At 37.1% G+C, this 19,552-nt stretch overlaps 3 protein-coding genes across 5 annotated transcripts in view; 2 read left to right on the top strand and 1 right to left on the bottom strand.

The window, feature by feature from the left end:
- LOC108575500 (40S ribosomal protein S24) overlaps positions 1-1,249 on the bottom strand; it is a 2,782-nt gene extending 1,533 nt beyond the window's left edge. For both annotated transcript variants that reach the window (XR_001891431.1, XM_017938317.1), the window contains exons 1-3: positions 1,214-1,249; positions 791-859; positions 241-564 (exon numbers count right to left, since the gene is read on the bottom strand). Coding sequence is in view for 1 of the 2 variants with exons in the window: in XM_017938317.1 (XP_017793806.1) it covers positions 241-564; positions 791-859; positions 1,214-1,216 (396 nt within the window). In the remaining variant the exon portion in view is untranslated. The remainder of the gene's footprint in view (positions 1-240; positions 565-790; positions 860-1,213) is intronic.
- A 629-nt stretch (positions 1,250-1,878) lies between these two features.
- On the top strand, positions 1,879-5,826 carry LOC108575496 (dnaJ homolog subfamily A member 1). 2 transcript variants are annotated; one of them, XM_017938315.1, is made up of 5 exons: positions 1,879-2,039; positions 4,071-4,256; positions 4,341-4,626; positions 4,705-5,044; positions 5,123-5,826. In XM_017938315.1, the coding sequence occupies exons 2-5, from the start codon at positions 4,125-4,127 to the stop codon at positions 5,550-5,552; spliced, it is 1,188 nt and encodes a 395-aa protein (XP_017793804.1). In that variant the 5' UTR covers positions 1,879-2,039; positions 4,071-4,124; the 3' UTR covers positions 5,553-5,826. The 2 variants fall into 2 exon arrangements, with proteins under 2 accessions (XP_017793804.1, XP_017793803.1); XM_017938314.1 differs by having other exon boundaries at positions 4,068-4,256.
- A 3,349-nt stretch (positions 5,827-9,175) lies between these two features.
- On the top strand, positions 9,176-11,101 carry LOC108575487 (ETS-like protein pointed). Its single transcript, XM_017938305.1, has 2 exons — positions 9,176-10,734; positions 11,020-11,101. The coding sequence occupies exons 1-2, from the start codon at positions 9,281-9,283 to the stop codon at positions 11,099-11,101; spliced, it is 1,536 nt and encodes a 511-aa protein (XP_017793794.1). The 5' UTR covers positions 9,176-9,280.
- The last annotated feature ends 8,451 nt before the right edge of the window (positions 11,102-19,552 follow it).

Genomic DNA, 19,552 nt, shown 5'->3' with positions numbered 1-19,552 from the left:
TGTATATATGTACTCATAAAAGAAAATTCCAAGAAATATATACATATATATCCATCACCAAATGAACATATTGCATATAACCCACCACCAAATTATGACTCATTATTAAAAATTTTAATAAATCCATCATATTAACAAACTGTTAACATTTTTACAAATATAATATATTAAGTTAATGTGATCTTTTTATATCATTTATAAATGATAATTGATTCAGAAGTAGATATGGTATTATCTTACCTTTTTAGATGTAGCTCCTACTTTACTCTTCTGTGTACCTCTAACCTTCTTCATTCTGTTCTTACGTTCCTTACGCTGTTTTCTTGTTTGCTTGTGTTTCTCAAATAATCCATGCCTAGCTAACCTGTATTTAGGTTCAAACTTCTTTGCAAAGTCTAATGTATCATAGATAAGTGCAAATCCAGTTGATTTGCCACCACCAAAATTAGTTTGGAAACCAAATACGAAAACTACATCTGGTGTAACTTTGTACATTTTTGCTAATTTTTCACGTATTTCTGTTTTGCGGACTGACGGATGCCCAGGGTGGAATACATCTACAACCTATAAAACATATTATTATATACATGTGAAAAACCTCATAAACATTAATTCGTAAGTATAAGCCCATAATTATTCAGCTCTATTACATGAATTACCAATATTATACTAATAAGCAACAGATTACTACAGCTTTATGTACACAAAGACAAATAAAATAAAAACAAAACATCCAAGCATATTTATTTTTGATATGATAGTGGTAATAAAAGTTTATGTAAATACATACCATTTGTTTTCGGCATAGTAACCGATTGCTCATAAACTTCCTGGTTCTAATTGTAACTGCACCTTCCGTCTGTAATCAGAGTATAAGATTTTGAGGTTATATTTTGTTTAACATTATTTTGAATATAATTATATTGCTTAAATACCAGCATTTAAAAAGAAATGAAAATAATTCATTTTATAATTTTATTCATATAATCAGACAAAATATTTTTATTCACGTTTTTAATTTTTATAAACAATGCTACAGTGCTAGTGAAGTACTCACATTATAATCAAATAAATATTAAATATTGATTCAAATGATATTTATAAATTATATTCACAAAAAACGAGTAATGATTCATCATTGACAACATTTTATATGAAAATTGCAAAATTTTTTCAATGATTAAAGAATAATTTTGGGATACAAAATACATACCATTTTGCTCGATTATCGTACCGCCAGCTAAAGGACAGTTACGGAAACGCGTAGCGCAATCTACAGTCAAATTCTGCTTTACACTAACTCTATGTGACTAACAATAAATTTTATCTTGTTTTGTTTGCAAATTAACTATTTAATCAAAACATATACTTTTTTTTAATAAATCAAAAAGCTATATAAAGCCAATGAATATCTAAAAAAATATTACATTATTACAGCTCAACGTGTAATAATGTGATACCGTTTTCTATTTAGGGATTTTTGGTACGTATCTAATAAAATATCTAGAATTCTGTAAAAAATATTTAAAATTCAACATATGTTATATCACTCTGGAACAATATATTACTCAAACTAAACAATTTTCAATTTCCAGCATATTTGTTTTTCTAAATTAGTATCTCATTATAAATATAATGGGTATAACTTCCTTAAATGAATTATTCATAAAAACATTTTTTAATATTTAAGCATATAGAAACAAATTGATATTAATTTATAAATGCTTTCGTTTTGATATAAAAGTGAATTCTTTGCAATGCTATATTATCTACAGAGTAGAGGAACAAGTTTTTATGAAATTCTCAGAAAGACCGTAATTGCGTTTGGCGCTGATTGCAGTTCTCTATCTGTCTGATTGGTTCCCTTTCGAGTAACGTCCATTACTCTTCTAGGAAGTTTCGAGAACGGGTACGAACGGTAATATTGGTGAGAGTTCTATGCGCTTACAACAGTTCGCCAAATACTATTACGTGGAGTGAGACGAGCGTTTACAGCACACGGATATTTTCCACGAGCGGCTTCTTTTCTGCTAATACAGGTGAGATGAAGCGCTGATAATTGTGAATTTAAGAATATTTTAGAAAATATGCGCAGACGATAGAAATTTCGTCGTTGAATCGTACGATCGATTGCGAGCTTGTGAATTTTTCTCGCGATAGAAATTCGCATAACGTTAACGTGCAAAAGCAAGTTACGTTATAACATTTCTAAATATTAAAGGATACTAATGCAATTTTAACGCATTTTCAACGATTATCAAATTTGAAGTGGACGTCTGAAGATTGAATAATTAATGCATCTACGAGAACATTACGAAATACGCGTCAATGAATTTTATCATAGTACAAGTTGTGCTCGTCCATGACTCGCACTTTAACGTTGAAAAATGGTGGATGCTCCTATTGCCCTACTCGTGTCAGTACGAAACGTGGTTAAAGTCATTGAGTATGCTTGTCATTGAAATATAATAAGTTACAATTACAGTTATTATTTCGTGTATAGAGCTCAAGTTATGACTTCTTATTAATTTTTCTTTTTAAAAAAATCATTATTTTGGCATTTTTTGTCCGATCTTTAACCGGTAGTCTAAGCCTTCTATATGCATATGTATATGTGTATATATATATGTATATGCGTTAACAGAAGGATCTAGAAAGTGTGGTGTTCTTTGTTCATGATACGACGAACAGTGCGTTACATTGAAACAGGGTATTAATTTCCTTTTCCATGTAAAATAATTATATTTTACCATCTTAAAATGGTTCCCGTCGCCATTTTGAAACCAAACACGCACATGGATACAATTTGCTGGACTTTTCTACGGGCGTATAATTAATACGCGTTTTGAAATCTATATACATTGATTATAGTATTTTTATTTAATTTGAAGTTACTTGCAAAAACTTAGTGCTGTAAACAGTTAAAGATTTTTTTTATGTATAATTTCAACTTGTTATATTACTATTAAAATTAACAATGCTTAAAGTACATAATTTAATTTTTAAGATACATATATTACGTATAAACGTATGAAGTCTTTTAGTGTTTTATGGAAACAAATATCGGAACTGCTTTATTTGAATATTTTAGACGCAATAAACGTGATGCAAATTGTATTTTCAATTATATATTTAAATTCTATCCATAATTGTACTGAACAATATTATTTGATGAATTCTAATTGTAATGTACAACATTTTATGGTTAATTGATTCATGATATACGTGTCTTCTGAATTAACAAGTCAAATGAGAAGCGGTATATTGTGTAAGGCATCTAATTTTTTTTGTTAAACCACTTTAAAGAAAAAATAAAGACTAAGAATAATAAAACAAATAATAGTTTTGCAAAAAAATATTTGTTTTGTTTGTAAAGTATACAATGTCATCATAAAAGTGATACGACAATACATAATAAAGTATACAATACATAATATGGTAGTAATTTTATGTCATTATGATAATATACATATCTATATTCACAAATTGATGTATTGCATATATGGACTCAATAAAATGCCTCATATAATATTTATTTTACTAAAATGTGTTTATATGTTTTTATTATCAATATTGATATAAAAAATGTGTAATAATTCTTGTTTTATTATTTTTAATCATATCCTTTATATGTATGTATGTTTACTTCATTCTTTTTCCATTTAATATCATCCAGAATGTATTTCTGTATTGTATAATGTATTTCTAATGTTATGGGATATCAGTTATTTAGTAGTTATTATTTCCATAAGAGGTATTTTATTGTATATCATTAAATGTCAGATAGATTTTTTGTTTACATGTTTTGATATAAGAAAGAATATTGTATACCTATTAATTAAATATTAATTCATATCACTTAAGTCAGTACAATTAATAATTTCATGTATCTTATTTATTTAATTTAGAATCTTAATCATTGTTTAACATAAATCATAATTTAAGAGAATTGTTACATTTAAATATGTTATTTTAAATCAAATGTTAATAATTATAAAGGCATTGTAACATCTAATTATATTAAAGTATATAATCATATCAACATTTTCACCTTGTTTAATCATTAGCAGGTGCAGTATTAGTGTTATACCTAAAGACCATCAGAGAAAAATAAATCCATAAAAATGGTGAAGGAAACTACATTTTACGATAGATTGGATGTAAAACCTGGATGCTCACAAGATGATTTAAAGAGGGCTTATAGGAAACTTGCTCTGAAGTATCATCCTGATAAGAATCCTAATGAAGGAGAAAGAGTTAGTATCCATTTCTTGAAATTATCATATACAAATGTAAATATTATGGAAGTTTGATTATTAAATCTTATTTTCACATTGCAGTTTAAGCAAATCTCACAAGCTTATGAAGTATTGTCGAATCCTGAAAAGAAGCGAATCTATGATCAGGGTGGAGAACAAGCTTTGAAAGAAGGTGGAGGAGGTGGCAATATATTCTCTTCACCTATGGACATCTTTGAAATGTTCTTTGGTGGAAGAGGTGCTCGTAGGAGAGAACGTAGGGGACAAGATGTTATGCATCAGTTGTCTGTTTCATTGGAGGAACTATATAAAGGCACTGTTCGCAAATTAGCCTTACAGAAGAATGTTATTTGTGATAAATGTGATGGTACATATTATTTTTTTTAGAAGTATCTACTAAAAGTTTTACAGAAGACAAAAAGGTTATATATTATGCATTTATTAGGTATTGGCGGCAAGAAAGGTTCTGTAGAACAATGTGCAACATGCCATGGTACTGGTATGCAAGTTCAGATACAGCAACTAGGACCTGGTATGCTTCAGCATTTGCAAACTATGTGCACAGAATGTAAAGGTCAAGGAGAACGCATAAATCCACGTGATCGTTGTAAAAATTGTGGTGGCAGAAAAACGATTAGAGATAGGAAGATTTTGGAAGTTCATGTTGATCCAGGTATGGTAGATGGTCAGAGGATTGTTTTCAATGGAGAAGGTGATCAAGAACCAGACTACGAGGCGGGAGATATCATTATTATTCTTGAAGAAAAGGAACACGATGTTTTCAAGTTAGTATATTAAGGATTATTATATTTAACAATATTACACCAGATGTTACCTGTATACTCACTGGTATACTATTTTAGGCGTTCGCGTAATGATCTAATTATGAGGATGCAATTAGAACTGGTAGAAGCTCTATGTGGGTTCCAGAAAGTTATTCGTACTTTGGATGGAAGAGATTTAGTAATAACTTCATATCCTGGAACTATTACAAAGCACGGAGATTTGAAGTGCATTATGAACGAAGGAATGCCAATTTACAGAGATCCTTTCACACATGGCAGGCTTATAATTCAATTTGTAGTGAACTTCCCAAAATCCTTGGACCCTTCTATTATTCCAACTCTCGAACAATGTTTACCTCCAAGGGAAGGGGTTGTAATTCCAGAGGGAGCTGAGGAATGTACTCTTACCGATTTGGATCCAGAACAAGAAGCAAGGCGGAGAGATCAACGACAAGTGTACGAGGAAGATGAAAGTGGTCCCTCGCGAGTCCAATGTGCCACACATTAATTCAATTACATCAATCTCACAATAAATATGGTCATTCTTTTATTTTAAACTTTTGTCCCATTCGCTCGATTCTGAATCATGTATTAACAGAAGAACGACAAAATGCGGACGTATAGGAAAGTTCTTCAAGGTAAATGATAAGAACCTGAGAAAAATGTTTAGATATGTGCACGACTGTGAAAGCTACACCTATAGAATCACCAACGATTCTAACGCAAAGATCACACACAAATATTGAATTGTATAGAAGACCGTTGATGTTGCTTGATGATACATGTATTATCCCTTCTGAATTATACTATAAATTTTGGTGAAACTGATAAACTGGTTACAATTAGTTCATCGCTTGCTGTAGAAGTATAAAAAAAAAAAAGTACTAATCATTAAAGAGAGTGATAAGGAAAGGTAAATTTACTCAACATCTAATGTAACATTGTGCGACGTTCCTAGTGAACGCAAAACATAATTGTATCATTACCGCTGAAAATTCTTATTATCTTCTGCTATTTCTGATTTTGTTTTTATTTAGCAGTTTCCAACACTGATTGATACGCGCATACTGAATGCTAGAAATAAAGTTAGACTGTCGAACGAAATTAGTACCTTATCTGCATTTGTATTTCCTAAAGTTCTTTAAATTATTAATATTTGATTACATGAACTTTTTGAATTTAGCTCTATGTCTGCATTAATAACACGATAACGACGAAAGTAGTACGAAATGTTGGTGAAAACTTGCAACAGTAATTAAATGTTCGTTGTAGTTTTAATTACAGACTCCGAAATTGCTTTTCTTTCCAAATGGGACATTATTCCATTACATGTAGCGTTTAATTTGTTTATAGTCTCATATACTAACGTATGACGACATTGACAAAAATATTTTTGTTTATCAATAATGCAAGGAAAAAATGAGGTTCCTGTGTGTGAGAAAGTGGACTACTGCGCGTATTTACAAATATTGTTTGTTGCAATAAAAGCAAATGTTCCAGTATTTACTTATAATTATAGTACTGGAACTAAAAGTAAAAGTGTAATTAGTTTCTGAAAATTATATTTACTAACTTTATTAAGATGCTACTCTTGTATAACATTTCGTCTGTTTATTCAAGTCAAATGATGCGCGCGTGAAGAAATGTCCATTTCAATGATCGTAAGTCTACATTAAATTAAATACGCCTTTAATATTCACATAATTTACTGTATACAAGGTCATGTACTCGTCCGCAATTACTATAGCGAATTTAAATAGACGCGTATTATAATCTTATTTATTATAGATAAATTGGTGATTGATTAGTACGTTTTTGAATCGTCTCAAATAAATTGGAAAAAGTATAATGTCAAATATGTAAAAAAGAACAAAAAAAAAAAACAGGTGTTTTGAAATTTGATCTTTGACCCCACACGTGTATGTCATACTCCAGTTTTCTTTATATCCATTGAACAAAATTATTTTCTTTAATTTTTAACTTTTAGTTTACGGTCACAGTTGTATATATAAAGTAATACGGTTTAAGCATTATTATAATTTGCAATATTTTTATTCGGAAGAAGAATACATCAAATGGAAGATTTGTCATGCATGTATAAATCTGAACAGAATACGCATGCGAGTGTATTAAATAGTGCCGTTCATGAGAGGTAACAATGTTAACGTGCCTTTGAGTTACGTAGAATAGCCTAACGATGGCGATATAATCGCAGCGAGGGTCGATGTTTTTGTAACGTGCGTATACGAGTGCCCGAAAGCCAGCCGTCGAGATGCCGCAAAGGTTTCTGGGTATGCGGAGGGAGCCATATTTTTCCAATATCAGTTACGCGAAAACAGCGTACGCATAGCATCTGCAGAATGGAATTTCGTTCAGTAGGTTGTGTCGAAGCAGTGTTTTACGAAAGAAAGTGATTATAAAGCAGACGACGAGGGTTCAGTGCAAGAAAGCGAGGCAACTGTGCTAGTCAGAATATAATAAGCGTGCGTCTCCACGCGATCAAGAAGTGAGGTTCGGTGAAAACGATGAGCGCGGTCCGCGCAGGTGTTCGAGTCGAGAAGAGGGTTAGTTAACTTAACCCGAGTTCGTAACCGCGACCGGTGGTAGTGGTGGTGGAGGCAGTGGTGGTGGTGGTGGTGGTAGTGGTGGTGGTGGTGGTGGTGCTGGTGGTGGTGGTGGTGCTACTGCTGCTGTGACGATGACACAGCGTCATAACACGACGTACGTCCGTCCGTGCGATTTAACGCGAATTGTTACGGCAATATAAAGTGTTTTTTGTACCAAGAGTGCATTCGCGCTATTACCGATCGAACGAGTCGTGGCTCGGTCGCGATTAACCTTACACGTATTCAGTGTCGAAGAAAATGGCTTTCTTCTTTAGTGTGTGAACGAAGATTCGGAATAGCGTATTTTTTCAGTGACAGTGGTTCACAATGACATAATTGAGTGCCATTCATCGTTCTGCGTTGAAAAGTGCGTACATGTGAAACGGAGTAATCGGAACTGCGACCGCGAATAACGCGACGGGACCGTGGCAATGACACAACGACCTCAACTGACTTTCTTACAAAGTTAAAGTTTTCTTGTTTATAAGTGTTGCGTTTGTTCTTTTTGCCACCATAGTTGACTTAAATGTTGTTTGTCGGTGTGTGCAACGTTTGAAAAAGTGTCCTATCTCACACAGTTATCCAGTGTACAACCTACACGCGTTACGAATATACAGCGTGTTCAAGAGTCTAGGTTAGTTGAATGCTTGGCCCCATTGTGTTGTTTCGACGCGAGTGAATCGGTGAACGAGGCAAATGAGTGAGCTGTTGCTTTGCAAATCGACCTTGTGAATGACAACAGAAACGTAATTTCCTAGTAAACAATGTTATGCGTTTGCTTTACATTGAGTTTAGTGGGTATGAAAATTACGAAGGAGTTAATCTTGCTGTACTTCCTCTTGTAAATGTCACGCAATTTATTTAAGAAAATATGATTTACTTATTTGCTATAAGTAAATATTTAATTTCAAGACATTCTCTCGTGGAAGAAATGTGCAGGCCCGTGTGAGCATTTTCGGAACGTGGTAAAAAAAAAACGAAATACGTCGACCAAATATGGAGTGTGTTTGAATAACCGTATTATTTTCTTACAAAGTTTTAACCGTTTTAAGGAAGGCAAGAAGAAATATTATAACCGGCTACCGTAATTTCACTGTGATCTTCGTTGTTGCATCATAATTCTGAATAACCAACGAAACTAGTATCATGGTAGAGTGCACCGATCGCGGGAGAGGTTAGACGGGCATTGACCGGTGAATAGCGCGTGTCTGTCGTCCGTCGGATGTTCTCCAATTTTAAAATCTTGGCACCGTTATCGCAAGTGTGTGTGGTCAACTACGGGGATAGTGTTTGTGAGCGTATGTGTGACTTGAAAATTTTTCACGAGAATAGGAAAAGAGTGTAAGAACAGCTGGTGGAACTACCCATCTGGCATGCCGTGCGCGGTGAAGCCAAGGATGTCGAACAACGAGAACGTGCACGACAGCTGCGAGATTCCAAGGATCGGTGAGCGTGCGTGGCCAAGAGGAACGACCGAAAGAACGCGGTGGATTTCGGTGGTGGCAAACGCGTGATCATTCCCGTTTATGGAGGATGCTGCAAGACTTGGAGATATCTCCACGTAGGCGTGCTACCTGCGTTCCAGTGATGTCGGTGTCGGGGTTACTTGCAGCGCTGCTGGACCTGGACCATGGCCGGCAAGCCTGAGCAGCCGTCCACGCACCCTGCTCCCCCGAATCACGGTCATCATCATCATAACCATCATCATCATCATCATCATCATCATCATCAACATCATCAACAACAACAACATCAGCAGCATCATAATCAACAACAGCAACCTCAAGAACAACAACACCCTCAGCACGCACAGGGGATTCAACAAAATAGTGTTCTAGTCTACGTATCGGGGGAGAATTTTGCGTACGCGACGGCGGTCGGTCAGAATGCCGCCGCCGCTGCTGCTGCTGCTACCGCAGTCGGCTATCAGTCTCCGCAGCAGGCGACGTACGCCGGCATTCTGCCGCCGCAGGTGGCGACGGCGGCGGCGACGTTTCCCGCCAAAACCGCCATATACTGTAACGATAACAACGGCAGCGCCGTTGGAGGCTCGGCTAATAACTGTTGCCGGTTAAAGCCGCTCGAGTATGTATCTACCGATGGGGACTCGAGCCGATCAGCCCGGTCAATATCTACCGGGAATACGGAAGACGAAGAGGATTATGGAACGATCGTCTCGAACAACAGTTTACTTTACAGACAGACGAATCTGGTACAAGCGACAAGCGCGGTCACCGCTACTACTACGATGACGTGTGTAGTGTCGGCATGCGACAGCAAACATCCGGCGAACCGGAGTCCATTGGAAAACGATTCTAATAATACAGAAAACCTCGCAACAAACAACGTAGAGCCGATCTGCAGGGTGAACGCCGGTGAAATGGTACCTAATAAATTATTTCCATCGAGGATACACGGTGAGATTTATCCGGCCGGAGTGAGATTGGCAGACGGTTATAATAATAACGGTAGTAGGATCGTGCAGGGGAATCCCGGGGAGGGTTGCGTCAGTCTTTTGAGCGGTGACGATGCTTGTGTCGCGTACGTGCGACAAGGAAACGAACCGTCTCAAGCGTCCGCGAGTGTTTTTCAAGGCGACAGTGTCGAGCAACGCGTCAATATGGATGAGAAGAGCCGGCAACAGGACGGTTTCGATAATCAAACCGGCTCCTCCTCGCTTTCTTCGTCCGGTTCGAGCGTTGGTGTCGTTAGTGGTGGCGGTAGTGTTGTTGTTGTTGGTAGTGGTGGCAGTGGTGCGGCTAGCTGTGACTCTGTTCGATCCGATACCGGTGAATCGTCGACATATAGTAGCCTGAGCAGTCCCGAAAGTCAAAGTCAATCGGCACACGACGGTTTGTCTACCGCGACGGTTAACAGTGGCGGCTCGTGCGCGCAGCAGGCTGCGCGGCAACCGCCGCTCACGCGCATCAACAACTCGAACAATAACAACGCCGCGCAACAAAATGTAGTGCTGACGATGAACGGTAGTGCGGTGGTTACGCAGCAACAGCAACAGCAACAAGCGATTACAGTACCACGTGGATGGAAAAGGATATGCACCAACGGGGTCATCATTTATATCAGGTTTGTTTCTCGACCTAACCTTACTTATTTCGCTCGCGTCCAGTCTGCGTCGACTTTTTCCCTTTCTTTTCTTCTTTTTTCATTCTCACGCTAATCGTTCAAGAATGGAATCTACTGTTATTCTTAAAATATTGGGACACTATATATTGTTAGTTTAATGCATTTTCAAACAGGTTTTGCACTGCAAATTCAACTTTCTGCAAATCAAATGCTACTTTTGATTGTATTTTGTTCTAACCTCAAATCACAATTTAAAGAAAATTATGTTTTCTTGTAAATTGTAAGAATTCCAGGCAAGTTAAAAGTTGATATAACTGAAACCTGTCTAGAGACTACTCATTTAGTAAAAAGAATAGAATTGCTTTGATTTTACTTTACTACACAAGAGAAAGATGTACTGTTGAGTTTACATATAATGATTATTACATTGCAAAGTAACTAAAGTACCGTTATTAATTTGCCTTTGTGATAATTTGAGTAGGTGATTTATTTTTTTTTTTTTGGTTAAAACGTTTAATTATGAATTCCATATGTAATGAATTGGTAATTACCATTAAATATGTATTTTATGTACATCTTTGTAATACATACAATGGAATTTTGAATTTCTTAACAAGAAATTTCCATTTGGATTTATTTTTATTACAAGAGCTTAAGAAAACAACTTTGTAGAAAGACTTGATTTGCAGAAGGGTGAATTTGATTTACAAAAGGGTGAATTTAATTTGCAAAAGGGTGAATTTCATTTGCAAAAAGTTGAATTTGGAGTGCATAAAACCTGTATATGAGCCATTCACAGAGGCCAGACTGATTAAGTTCTTCAAACAAAATTTATTAAATTTATTTTATTTATGAAACGTTCAGCATTAATCATGTGCTGTGACGTTATAATTGAATGGCCCACGTGACATTGTAATATAAATTAATGAAAATCATGTCCACTTACTGTGTTATGAAAAACCAGCAAAAAGGAATATTTCCAATATTTATATTTGACTGCAATTTTCATTTGATCATATTTTTAGAAATATATTTCTTTTGCGTGTATTTAGTAAACTACTTATAAGATTGCGTTAAAATTTGCATAGTTTAAATTTAATAGCTAAGGCCAGAGAGAGTTATTTAGAAAATTTCTTTCCATTTTATTTACCTCTCATAAATAATGGCAATCTTAACGGTAGTAACCTTTTCCAACTTTCGTTGCGTGTTTCATAAATACTCCTTTACGTAGTATTATCGATTTTCGTACATTTCGAAGGAAAGGAAGTAATTGGTACATACACTACCGGCAAAAAGTTTCGAATCACCTCCCACTTTTCGTCAATATTAAATCTGCTGCTAATTTTTTTATAGATTTGAAGTTTATCTCAATTCTACATTTATCAATTTATCTCGTATCAATTGATTCGAACGATAAAAAATTCTCAAAGTCGCCGACTTTTTTCTGGAAATTTTTTGCGTAAATTGCAATGCTCGGTGATTCCAAACTTTTGGCCGGTAGTGTATATGTAGCGCATAATAAAACTTAGCAATTTCTACAAAAACTGCTGCTCTATATTATTCCTCATAAATTCGAATTATCTAAATAAAACAACGATAAAAATTCTACTAACTATCAGTGTAACTTACATAACTCATAATAACTCGCTGGACGCATTTTTCAAGCTGCCAGAAAAGATTTTCCGAAAATAATTTCTCAGGTTAGCGTCGATTGTTCGCTAAGTTACTAGACTAGTTATTTTTCACTAGTTACCAGCAGTCGGTTTTAATTAAATTTTCAAAAGCACTCCATAGAGAGGCTTAATACTGAAATTATCTAACACGTTTGCGGAAAAATAAAAAAAAGAAGAGAAAACACCGTTAAACGCATCTGCTATACGCATTTTCTGCGGGAATAAATGGAACGGTTGGTACGTAAAAAAGTTCTCTAGCATCGCGTTATTCAGAATTGACTTCACCGGGGTTTATCTTAATGGTTTGCGGGTTAGTAGCATCGATCCGCAGTTAAACGCTCCTGCTAGAACTTTAATTTCGCTAATGGAATTAAACTACGTCCAACGTTGAGCAAATAAGATTAGCGAAGCGAACTGGTAAATTAGGATAAAAACTCGGAGACACTGGCCACGTGAGAGATTCCGCTCGGCCATGCACGTGCGTGCTTTTAGGCAGTGTGTGCAGTTACAGAAACGGCATCGTTATTCAAAACTAAGAAAAAAAGGAAAAAACGACCAAGGAGCTTCGTTCTGATAATTAAAGCATCGGTCTTAACGAGCGCGAGAGAGGGTTTCATCACCTAAGCACAGAGAAAGCTACTCGTCTCTCCTCGGAGAAGATCTTAAAATGGTTTCCTGTGTCCCCTTTCCGTTCTTTGTAATCTTTCCCGACGTTCGGGTAAAAAACACGAATTTTCTGGGAGCCAAAGCCCTCTCTCTGTTGAACGCGCCCCCTTTTTTCCCCCCCGTGCTCACCCAGCAGCACGTGGTGGAAAGCGAAGGCGTCTTCCTTCTCCTAACCCCTCATTGTACTTTTATGGCTCTTTTCAAAGTCCGTTCGAGGGTCACTTTCATCTTTTTCCACCGCGCCATTTTTACGGCTGTCCCCGCCAAGATGCTACGTATCCTTCGCGTCGCCGTCCTTTGCTTTTTCCACGCCGCTTTTAGGGAAACGTTTGTCTCGCCCGAGCGAGACACGTGGAAATATTGCACGGATTCAATTTTTCCACCTCAACTACACGCGCTGGTAAACGAATTTCTTTTTCTGGTTCGTTGTACACAGTTCCAGAGAAATGATTTTTATTGCAAAATGTAGAGGAGAAGGTGTAAATATGGGCTGGCACTTGAACATGCATCAATATGTTGCAAATTATACATACAATTAGAACGACGCTATAAAATTAGAAACAAAATTCACGATGTAACCATAAAAGAAGGAAAAAGAAAGGCTAAGTTGTAACCAGTAAGGCATTTCAGTAGAAATTCCGTATTCGAACAAAGAGCATTATAATTACGGGGAAAAGTGGTGGATAACCGTTAAGTAGACGTAAAATCGCACTTTGTGAGCAAGCAGAAAAGATGGTCTCGAAGATTTACCTTACCCTAGGGAGGATGACTAGCTCGAGTGATGAGGCTGGGGTCCCGACAATCGCGCAACGTGATTTTACACGGATCACGCGGGATCAGCTGTGACGGGACACATCCACCTTTGTGTCGAACGAGGGAAGTTGATTCCTGGAGGTGTTGCTTGCCGCAAAGGGCATCGCCTCGTGGCGCAATCGTCCGCTTTGGCAGAAGAGGAGGTCTGACCTGGTCTGTCCCAAACCTCGTTAAAACGATCCTTCCTCGGCTGGCAAGAGTCACGGTTTAAATGACGTTTAAAGGGCCCCGACAAACAATACTCCTCTGCCTGGAACACCGAATGACCCTAGGCCCCCGTCGCGTGGTTCATCTTCTTTCTAAACTGAATCGACTCTTGCCCACATGCTCCTCCCACTGATTTATACTTTTTCTTTCTTTCTTTCTAATTAATCTTCTTGCCGTTTTCCATCGATTTTCTCCACCGAATCTCAGAGCGCGGAAGGAAATTATCCGTTTTCACAACACGTACACAGACGAAAAGTGAGGTAGGTTGCAGCTTAAAAGAGTGGAAATACCGTGGGGAGGAAGTATAAGGCCGGTACATAAATAGCGAGAAATGAAAGCACAGACCGATGAATTCATCTTACGTTCGAAAATTCTGCTAGCGAAGACAAATAGTTTTTGTCTTGCCGGATAAATCGACGATATATCTTTGCCGTGGGGGCAAGGATTCCTTCAAAGATTCTTAGGCTTCAGCATCTCTACGTCCAAGGCGATGTATGGCAGGACAGATTCTCACATCGGCTCGTGTACAGGAAGCGAAGGAATGGTCGGAAGGAAAGGGGGAGAGGGAGGGTGGGAGCATATATAGGAAGGGAAAAGGAATTTCGTTGAACCGTGCTGTTCGTGCGATCATTGATTTACGATGGTACGTCGTAAATACCACCGGTGATGTACGACCATGCCCCCTCCTCACCTCGCCCTCTTTCTCCTCCCTGATCCCTTATACCCCTGCGTACCTTCCCTTCCCACCTCCCTTCTTTCCCCTCGCGTGTTTCTTCTTCACTCTTCTTTCGCCTTCGCCACCGACGTTCCCTTTACGGACCTCTTCTTGATTTATAATACCTACAGGCCTGTTGTCTCTTTTCGTTTCTCTCTTCTCGTACGTATACCTCCTAGGTGTCCGGACTTGGTTCCCCTAACCTTTCTCTCTCTTCTCTTCTCTTCTCATCGTGCACACCGTCTCGTTGCCTCCACCAGCGTAGCTCCAGCTTTCTTTCACGTTCTTTCCTTTCGTATGCGCTCGTTCTGCTTCGGCTTGTTGCTTTTCGATACGGCTATAAGCTGTCTCGACTGCCACCCGCTATTCCCATTAACTTTGTACATCGGTGAAAAAATTTGCGATTCTTGGGAGGTTAGGTTTTGCTCGTGATTTCTTTATTACTGTGTACGTTGTTCTACTTTACATCTGTAATTTAGGTAATTTGTAGAAAGTGTCTGGTAGAAAGTAATTTGGATAGTTTGTTAAATAAGTTTCCTATTTAACCCTCCGTAGGTATAAATTGGGCAGTTCGTATCCGAGTCTCAATTTTTTACTGTTTTAAGCTTTCAAAAAATTGAAAAAAAATTCTGCAGCACTTGTCGACTATATTGTACGATTGTTCGTTGAGTCAGATGTTTCAAACTTTTGTGAATAAAAATGAAAGTTTCTTCGGAAGAAAGATCGGAGTGAAATTTCATTTGGGTCGGTAAAGACTCAGATTACCTACCGAGGGTTAATAATTTAAAGAACTGTTTTAGCTGCGTAAACGCAAATGTATGCAACGAATTTTCAAACGTGACTTTTCCCAAAAAATTCAGCCTGAGATAAACAAATTTTATTTTGATTTATCATTTATTTTTGTACGCTTGCAACGTGTGCGCCGTACTCGAAATGAGAATCGAACGGGCGATAAAACGATTGTAGATTGTCGATAAACGTGAGCGAAACGAATTAGCATCGTGGATAGGAAAATTAACGGCAATGAAATATTCACCTGACCGTCCTTGAGACCATTCGTACCCTTTTGCAATTATAATTGTACTTAAATGGGGAAATGGCCGTTGGAATTTCGCGGGCGTGTTAATATTTGACCCGTTTAGATGGATGTTTTGGCATGTTTATTTTTAATGTAAATCTATTTAAATTAGCGCTGTTCGCAATCTGCGAGATTCAGCGTAGATACTCGGAATCACGATTATTCCTACCGGAGCACTTTGAATATTCATTAGAATACTTACTTTGCATAGTGTTAAGTGCCACCATGAAATTTGTAATTGTGCTAGGGTAAAGGATAATCCCGCACGCGGTTTCCATTCTACCGCTTGGAATGTGGTTAAATGTTATCCTTAACACGATCCAGTCTCGCTTACTATTTTCGTTTATATCTTCTCGTTGATTACCCTTCAAATCCAAGCGATCGCCACTTTGCCACGTTAACTACGAAAATATTTTCTGAATTTTTATAAAACAATTACTTACCAATATTTTGCAATTTTCTATGTAGTTTGGTTTCGTTTTATTTTGGAATATTATTTTCTATAGTGAAATAAAGAGAGTTAGAAAATTTGCAAGATTTTCTTTATTGGTACTTTATCATCGAATATTTGATCCTTCGAAATACTTTTGACGATAATGCGGGTCGAATTTCAAGTTTGAACGTTGATCATTGACTGGAAAGAACGCATTGCTAAATAATCTCGAAGCGTGGTTGTATAATAAACAAGCCATTAACCACGTGGATGCTCTCGATATCTGGTTAAGTACGTGCAAATGGAAGCATAAGCACTTGGGCTGATTGTCATTGTTTATTATGAACGTATATAACTGGTCAACCATTACCATGAATTGCATCAGACCTGTTAAACTTTTCCTTCCATTATTTTTACGTTTCAATAGAATATTCAGCAAACTAGTAATTCTACTTGGTGCAGATAAAAGCGTTTTAACGAATTCATATGTTTAAAGTAAAAATAGCTCTATTCTTAGTATTTGACATAATTTTTAACTCGCTTAAAATTGTGTTGAATCTTACTTTTGCTTACGTTTTGCAAACATAGTTTAGTATTTTTTACAGTGATTATATTAAAAGTTTTATAAAGTTTTCTAGAAATTTGAAGCATTTGAAAAACATCGTTAAATAAGAGAATACAATTTTTTATTATTTCAGCAGAATAAATTAAGCTAGCCTTGTGAAAAGTAATTTTATATTTCAACACGTCGACTGCCAAGCTACGAGATAACTCGTCGTTGGCAGTTTGCTGGTAGAAGTTACATCCTATTCGGAGACGCCCGACCACGAGATAATTCGAATGCATTTTCTTGCAAAAGAACAATTAAAATTAATATGTCTTTGTTTAATTCTATGTTGGTCCTAGAACAGATTTCTTTAAAATAGGCTTGGCAGTCAACTTAATACAGCTGTTTGTGAATAGGATTAAAAATTTATTCACAAATAAAATTCACTAAAAATTCATTGAAAATTCATTGAAAAATAGAACAATGAACTTCACATCTTGCCTCGTTTACCAGACACCATCGATCGAAATTCTTTCGTTAACGGTAGAAGCCCGTCGATCAAAATTCTTTCGCTCGCTTTACAAAATTCGCTCCGGTACGGCGATTGCAAAAGTAGCAGCTGAAACGCGAATTTTTACGAAAAAGCGATTACTCGTGATATACTATCCGGTCGTTTAGTATTCCCATTTATCATTGAACGCGTATCGCATTTATCCCGGCGACTCCCGATATATCTTCTTCTCACTTGCCCTGCCAACTGGTGGCGCGTTATTTTAAAATCGATGTACGTACATACTCCGACCGTGTTTCCCAGAACCTAACCTATTGCCGCCGTTTCGAAAAAGCATCGCTAAAACTCGCGTACTCGTCGCGTCGTTTAATCTTCTTTCTCCATTGGCGAATGTGTCTGTCTTTTAATAGAATCATACCGCCGTTCCTGCGTGTTGATATACGGGCGACTATTATCGACCGAGGAATCGTGCACGCTCATTTGTAACGCAAACAGCCCGCGATCGGTTGCCTGGAGGAAAGTGGTGTTCCGCGGTTCAAATCAATGAAGATCGATCGAACGGAGAGAGGAAAAAAAATAGAAAAAGAACAAGCTACGTAGAGTTCCTGCCGGCCGGGGAGGGTATATGACGAAGAAAAATTAAGGTTAGCAGCACGAACGATTAGACTGCGGTGGGTCAGCAGGGCCCCGATCGCCGCGAAAGGGGTGAAGAGGGATCAGCCGGCTGCGAGAGAGGAGACGAGAGAGGAGAGAACAGAATGAGCGATAGTTGCGCAACCACACCTCCACCGGCGTCGAGCGGCGATTACGCAAACGTGATAATTAATTGCCAGTGTTCTCTGTTTAATGACTCGTCAAGTCGTTTGCTAAACACGCCAAATCACCGGTACGTCACGAAAATCGCTATGCAGGTGCATCGTTGCGTGTCCAAGTTGTTAATTCTACGATGGGAGTTGCGTAATAGTTTCTGCGACAAGATATCCCCCCCCCCCCCCCCCTTTTTTTTTCACCTTTTTTCCCTTTTTTTTGTTTTTTTTTTTTTTTTTTCTTGTGCTCTTCTTTCTGGCGAACCTGAGTTAGTAGTACCATCGTGAGACAAATGCTCGTTGTAGTTGAGATTTTAGATTCGTTCCTCGTTAGCTTCGCGCTGAATTCGTAATGCATCGCGCGTTGGAACGACGACGCTCGTGAGTCATCGGTTTTGATTGATATCGCAGCGAGAGACCGCGGTTGTTCTTCGTTGCAACGACAATTTGTAACATGTATTTAAAGTACGTTTAACGAAGAGGAATTTCAATATTTGGACGGGGTTTTCTCTGTTGAATATTCAATTCTGTCGATTCGAACGAAATTGATTGTTGAGATTTCGTTGATATTTTGGTTATCTTCGAAATAACGATCTTCGTGATTTTGTTTCGGAATTTTGAGGTTAGCCCGAGGAAAATATCGGTATATATGGCTGATAGAAAATTGCAAGATGCAACGATTACGATGCTATTGAAATGACCCGCGACCACAGCTGTTTGTCATTCAGGCAGCGTAATTCTTTATACAATGATACGTTGTATAATAATGTATTGCACGGTGATGGTAGGTTTGTTGCCAGGGAATAGTAGTAACGCTAACAAGGACTGGTTTTGAGAAGTATAAAAGCGAATGTGAATATATTTCATAGTGCCTTGGCTATATATGTTTGGAAATAAATTTTAACGATAATACAAACTGGAGGACAACACTGTTCATTCATGAAGTCAGCATTAGTCGTCGATAAATCCTGTTAATTTAGCATTAAAATGTTAATTGCAATTAATTTGCTATATCTTCTCATCTACATTTTCATTAAACCTCAGCGATGGCCTTCACACTTTGTACGGAATAAGATTTCTTCTTCTCTTATCTTTTTGTAGGTTATGTTAGATTAATCTATGTTAATGCAGTGCGCCAGCAGATATTTTGTACACCTTTCTTTTTTATTTTCATTTTAAAAATATGATTAGATTGAAAAATAAGGGTATTCTTTCATTTGTTTTGAGCTTAAAATTTTAGTAAAACTACAGTTAGTAAAGAGAATACAAATATTTGTACAACATGGTGCCGCGTGTTAATAGAAAATTAATATCGACACTGGAACACTAATAAATTAATGTTAACACTGGAATACTAATAAATGAATAT

This window comes from Habropoda laboriosa, unplaced genomic scaffold, assembly GCF_001263275.1.
Source record: "Habropoda laboriosa isolate 0110345459 unplaced genomic scaffold, ASM126327v1 scaffold269, whole genome shotgun sequence".
In the NCBI taxonomy this organism is placed as follows: Eukaryota; Metazoa; Arthropoda; class Insecta; order Hymenoptera; family Apidae; genus Habropoda; species Habropoda laboriosa.
This window is presented reverse-complemented; position numbering and strand designations above follow the sequence as displayed.